At 36.2% G+C, this 6917-nt stretch overlaps 1 protein-coding gene across 3 annotated transcripts in view; it reads right to left on the minus strand.

The window, feature by feature from the left end:
* Positions 1 to 1825: 1825 nt before the first annotated feature.
* znf423 (zinc finger protein 423) overlaps positions 1826 to 6917 on the minus strand; it is a 198589-nt gene continuing 193497 nt past the window's right edge. For all 3 annotated transcript variants that reach the window (XM_073850931.1, XM_073850930.1, XM_073850929.1), the window contains one exon: positions 1826 to 2697. In XM_073850931.1, the coding sequence (XP_073707032.1) occupies positions 2668 to 2697 (30 nt within the window). In that variant the 3' untranslated portion in view covers positions 1826 to 2667. The remainder of the gene's footprint in view (positions 2698 to 6917) is intronic.

Here is a 6917-nt window from a genome sequence, read left to right on the forward strand (position 1 = left end):
AACTAGTCTTTAGTAGTTGGGGTATACTTGTAGCAATAGCCAAAAATACATTGTGTGGGTCAAAATGATCGATTTTTCTTTTATGCCAAAAAACATTAGGATATTAAGTAAAGATGATGTTCCATGAAGATATTTAGTAAATTTCCTACCATAAATATATCAAAACTTAACATTTGGTTAGTAATATGCAATGCTAAGAAGAACTTAATTTGGACAAATTTAAAGGCGATTTTCTTAATATTTTTTTTTGCACCCTCAAACAATACATCAATGGAAAGCTTATAAATTCATCTTTCATTGATGTATTAATCTCATTTTTTAAAAATGGACCATCTTCGCATATATCCAACAAAAACAGGAAAAGAAAACTATCATTTCTAACAGTCAAATGTCAAAAAATATTAATTGTACACAGCATACACATGCTTACATGTAATTGAGAAGATTAATTTACTTTTTAACTTGCTAGCTAGCTAATGATCTGTTAAGCATTATATAATGTGGTAATGTTAGTGAATTTTCTTAATGAAGTAATTATGTAGTGTTTCATAGAAAATCTATCTTGTCATATTGAGTGTCTGTGTGGGGGTCTATAAAGCCCTCTGAGGATGTGAATATTGGCATCGCCTAGACATACATATAACATACATATTCTCAAATGTTTTAAATAATTCCACCACAAAATACAAACGTACAGCCTCGTTTGGAAACCCACATTCTCATAATACAGCACAACTGAAACACCAGTAGCCTAGTTAAGGGCATCTTTTAGTACTATTAGGTATTTGTGGATGATTTATAAAATCACATGCAAGTTTTCAAGTATTTAGGAGTTACTCAGATGGTGTGCTGAACCCTGTTTCCCAAGCGGACAGGTTCAGAGGCCCCCCGGGGCCCGTAGTGTATCGATGCGTTCCGATGGCTGATTTCTGGGAACAGCACCGACCTTCTGTCCGGCTCAAGTTATGAGACTCAGTGGCTGAACCAGCTGCTTAAACACATGGATGCAATTAAAGCAGAAACTGCACTGGTAAAAGAAGAAACGCTACTTTAAATAGACGTTTCTGCCCTTATTCGGTGAGTCACAGGCATTAAATCATCTGATGATCAGTTTTGGGTTTTTCCTTATTTACAGCAATCAGAACTGTACATTTATTATGCAAGATAAAAACAAATGTTTCCCTTTAAAACCAATGCAGTATACCAATGACAGTTGCTTTTTCTCTTGCATTTGTCATATTTTACAGTCGAATTCATGTGATGGTGAATCAGCATCACACTTTGTCCGCTTTAAACAGAGTGGCTGATTCTGCTTATGATTTCATGTTTTAATTCAATGTTACAATATAAAACACCATAGAAAATTGGCAAGGACTCAAGTCTTTGATTCATATACTCTTGCATTGAATTGAACACTTTGAAAGCAGCATGACTCATGGTTTGTGTAAAACGGTGATCCATGATATAATATGGACTCACTTTTCTTCTCTCCTGCAGATGAATCATAGTAGACTTGAATTTGTATGAAATTCATTATATACTTTGTTACCACATTTTTTATTTAAAGCATGATAATTTATTGATTTATCTTATAAACTGTTAAGAGTTTTCATCTTTGTCATTAAATGTTTTTATAAATGCACATGATCTGTATGTTTCACGAGCAGCATTACTGTAGCTCCCAGATATTTATTGTTAAATAGAAAGCATGACAAGAAGAATAGAGCTCACACGGCATCAGGGGAGCAGAGCCACTCTGAGGAGTTGAGCTGCTTCAATACGCTTTATCTGCGCTTGGAAAGAACACTCACTTCAGATGCACGGATTCCCTTTATTCATGATTTATTTATTTGTTTATTTTCAACTGTACTAGTTTATTGCAATCTGGTTAATTCACATTTAAAAAGCAGACATCATCCAGTTGCACTGAAATCAATGATATTCATTTTTACAACATCCATAAGGCCCATGTACTGGAAAATCCAATCAAAACCATTATGTTTTTTACTTTTTTTCTTTATATGTTTTTTGTCTTTTTACTGTAATTAGAAAAAAGAAAATATATAACAATAATAATAGAAAGGAAAAATATTACGACTGGCAAGCAATCACAGCACAGCACAAGTACCTATTTACTGCAAGAAATAAAAGGTACAAATAAATCGACAAATAAAAAGGGCTGAGAATATATGCATTGAAAAGAACAAAATTGGCACGTATGAAGTTTGATACATGAAGCAACAGAGGACAAGATATGTATTTCTAGAGATTAAAATCAGGCAGAGGGTGTCTTTTCCATCCGTTGTGGTCTTTTTTTTGTTCATCTTTTGTCCCCCCCCCCCCAAAAAAAAACAAGAAAAAGCAAAAAGAAAACGGGGAGAAAATAAGGAACACACAACCAGGAAGAAGGGACGATAAAAAATACTGCACGTAGAATACCTTTTTCTCTCCATCTCCTTTTTTTCTCTCCTTTTCTTTTTTAATAGCATATCCCATTAATATTCATTCCCCACCGTTCGTAATAGCTGCGCCTGGTGGCGGAATCGTTAGAGTTTTACATGTGAGTAGCAAATGACACTTTGATTGGCTGTGATGTTGAAATGTTCCTCCCCCACCGGGCCTGGGTCGGGGTTCTAGGCTGAACCGGGAGTCCTGCGGGGCCCGGTCTCACTGTGCGTGCTGGCTCAGTGTGTGGTTCTGCAGGGGAACAGAAGAGAACACATGAGGAGAGAAATAATAAGCTACGTGCCCACACCTCCACCCGTCTCCTTCGCTCTCTCCCTCTATCCATCTCTCTTTCCATTTACCCACCAGGCCTGTCCGTCCATCTCAAGGCTAGCAGCCCCACTTTTGACAGAGGAGTTCGAGCTCTGCAGCCACAAGCGAACACCCTCCTTTCTTCCCATTTTCTTTCTTCTCCACACCCTCCCATTAAATATTGGGCACATGTGCACTTGCGATCCCATTCATCCACCCGCGCGCACACGCGCCGCACTTTCGCACCGTTCGTCCTCTGTTTCTAATGCAAAAACACTGATTTGTTTATTCTGGAGTACGTTTATGAATCTTTTAAATCGGCATAATGTCTTACGAGGCTCTCGTTCTATGGCCTCCTGAGATTGGAACATACATTTATAAAAACATATCAAAACTCTCTGTACTGAACTGTAGAAGAAAAGAAGGAGAGAAAACAAGTTTTGTGTCAAATTATATTCTTAACAAAAACAAAGATTGCAAAATGGTGTTTTTGCAGCAGCAATGCCATAAAAGATAAATTTTGGGTTCATTAAAGAACCTTTCAGTGAATATTTCTTTTTAAAAAAAATCTTAGTATAAGGAAGATTTTGATAATCTAGAGAATTTTTTTTCCACTATAACGTTCAATGGACGTTTAAGGTTCTTCAAAAGTACACTTTAAAAATTTAAATTGTAGAAACAATTGCTAGTAAAGTTCACAATTAATGACAAAGTAATGGCCAGTATCACACTGAATTAAATATGAAATTGTTGAAAAAGACTGAAATACAATTTTCTTGTAAAACTAGCTCCAAAACTCTTAAAAATATAGGTTCCAAATTGTAATTTTCTCAGCAATGCTGTAGAAGAACCATTTTTGGTTCCCCAAAGAACCTTTCAGTTAACAGTTCCTTAAAAATAACTTTTTTTAAAGGAACATTTACATTTTCTCAGCAATTCCATAGAACCACCTTTTTTGGTTCACCAAAGAACCTGTCAGTGAACAGTTCTTAAAATTACCTTTTAAAGGAACAAATCTTTTAATCTAAAAACATGACATTTTTATGTAGAAAGACTGAAATAGTGTTTTCTGGTAAAACTTACTCTAAAACACTCTTAAAAATAAAGGTTCCAAAATGGAAATTTCTCAGCAAGGCTGTAGAACAACCATTTTTGTTTCCACAAAGATATTTTCAGTAAACAGTTCTTAAAATACCTTTTTTGTATAAGGAACATTTTAATAATCTAAAGAACCCTTTTGTCCAATGTAAATGTTCCATGGATGTTAAAGATTCCTCATAGAACCACAGATGCCAATGAAAACATTTTTTAAGAATGTACACTTTAAAGAACTGGAAATTGTAGAGACAATGTAAATTTCACAAAAAAAGACAAAGAAATTGCAAGTAAGACATTAAATTAAACATTAAAATTTTGATGTAGACAGACTGAAATAGTATTTTCTTGAAAAACTAAAGGTTCCAAAATGGGAATTTCTCAGCAATGCCATAGAAGAACCATTTTTGGTTCCATAAAAAAACTCTTCAGTTTTTAAAATAATATTTTATTTTTAGTATAAGGAACATTTTAATAATCTAAAGAACACTTTTGTCCATTCTAAAGGTTCCATGGATGTTAAATGTTCCTCATTGAATCATACATGCTGATTAAAGCACTTTATTTTTTAGAATTTACACTTTGAAGAACTGGAAACTGTACAATTTTAACTCAAGAAATGGCTAAGTAACACACTGAAATAAACATGAAATTTTGATGTAGAAAGACTGAAATAGTATTTTCTTGTAAAACTTCCACAAAGAACCTTTTAGTGAACAGTTCTTAAAACAATGTTTGTTTTTTATTAGTATAAGGAACATTTGAATAATCTAAAGAACGCTTTTGTCCAATCTAAGGGTTCCATGGATGTTAAAGGTTCCTCATGGTAACATATACAGCAATAAAAACACTTTATTTTTAAGAATTAAACATTTGGAAAACTGAAAATTGTAGAAACAATTTTCACTCAGAATTTGCTAGTAAATTTCACAATTACTTCCAAAGAAATAGCACGCAATACACTGAATTAAACATGAAATTTTGAAAGACAGAAACAGTATTTTCTTTTAAAATGTACACCAAAACACAAAAAATAACGTTCCCAAAACTAGGTTTCTCAGCAATGCTGTAGAAGAACCATTTTTGGTTCCCCAAAGAATCTTTCAGTAAACAAAACAAAACAAATCTTTTCTTAAATTCAATTTTTTTATATGGAACATTTAAATAATCTAAAAAACCCTTTTTGTCCAATGTAAAGATTCCATGGATGTTGAAGGTTCCTCATGGAACCATATTTTTCAGAATTTACACTCATTTAAACAATTGTCACTCAGAAACTGCTAGTAAATTTCACAATTAATGACAAAGAAATCTCAAGTAACACATGAAACATGAAATTTGAACTAGTATTTTCTTGTTCTCCAATACACAAGAAAAAAGCAATGTTCCCCAAAGAACCTTTCAGTGAACAGTTAAAAGAACATTTTGAGGATCTATAGAACCTTTTGTGCATTTGAAAGCTTCCATAGACGTTTAAGGTTCTTTATGGAACCATCAATGCCAGTAAAGAACTTTTATTTTTAAGAGTGTAGTCTGCTTTATTTACAACTGTAGACACCACTGTGACAGAAGTGCACAAAGGGAGCTATAACGGTGCAAATTGGATGAAAAATGGCCTAAAACTGGGATCACATAAACAGATCAATCAGCCGTTGCGTGAGGGGTTAAACAGGAGCAGATATGCACAGGCTAAATGGTTATTGTGTTGCCGCGGTCTCTCGGCAGCCCTGCTTTTCCGCATGCTTTTCCCTGGACCATAAACCCAATTCCCAGAGAAGAGCCGGCAATCATCCCACTTTCCCTCTCAAAGCTCCTTTCCCAGATTAATCTCTCCAAGAGAGATAGGCTGTGTTTTTATGCCCCGATATGAAAAAAACGGAAAGGGGGAGACAAATCTGAAGGATTAAACATGGTTTTTCGTTGATAAATACTTCTTCTCATTCTTCGTCCTCTTATCTTAGTGCACATATTTTGCAAATGATTGCTGGCGAAAGGGATGGGCAGTTCCATCCGAGGAAGGCCAAACCACTGGGTCTTAAAACCCCAGACCGAATCAATGGCAGCCTGTCAGGGGATGAGCGTCTCGCGTCCTCCTTCTCTTTCCATCCCGGCCTCTCTCTCCCTTTCTTTTCCTGCCCCTCCTGCGTGGAACAGAGAGGAGACGCGCACGAGGAGGGCTCTTGAGCGAGGAGACGCATCTCTCTGGGAGCCACTGACCCCATTATGAGAGCAAAGCACTTCTCCTTTTGCAATCGGCTGCTTGCGCTGACGCCCCCCTTCCAGCAGAGGCCAGCCTTGTCTATGTCTCGCTCCGAGCTCCGGCGGAGAGGAGAAAGAGATGGAGGTGCACATCGGACAAAACCCAAACATATTGCAAATCATTTGTCCTCATCACCAAGCACCTGTTTCACATATTGGAATTACAACAAAACGGAACGGGAAAAAGCGTCGGCATGGCGAAACGCAACTGAAAATAATCCTGGGACTCACATGACAATGAGCAATAAGTCGATACGGCGTACCTGCTCGCATTGTCACATGTGCACATGTCAAGAACAACTAACGACCCAATTTACCCAAACCTGCCTTAGCTGAGTCCCCAAGAATATGCTGCTGCTCAATCAATTATCAGTTATTCCCCACAAAGCCAATCCCCCTCCAAACTCAATCTTCACCTGCTGCAGAGCCAAATGCAACTCAGCCATTGTCATAATATACCTGATACAACAGCTCAATGTGAGACCAAATTAACATCTGGGTCGCCTATCTTTTCATTTACGCTGATGATCATCACAACAAAAACAATAAAAACACTAATAATAGTAATAATAATCTAATGGCATTTAATCGCAATTCATTCAGTGATGGCATTGATCAAGTCTTCGTGATTTGTTTTCGACGTCTCGAATTAAGAATAAATTACTACATGTTGTAAAACAGACCATCTTGTTTCTGGTTTCTGATTGGTCAATACAGTGTTCCAGTTAAAACACAAATACAGTGTCAGAGACAAGGTTTCCATTTTCTGAAACCATTTCCAACCCCTACTTTCCTGTCTACACTAT

Source organism: Garra rufa, chromosome 11 (assembly GCF_049309525.1).
Source record: "Garra rufa chromosome 11, GarRuf1.0, whole genome shotgun sequence".
Taxonomy (NCBI): domain Eukaryota; kingdom Metazoa; phylum Chordata; class Actinopteri; order Cypriniformes; family Cyprinidae; genus Garra; species Garra rufa.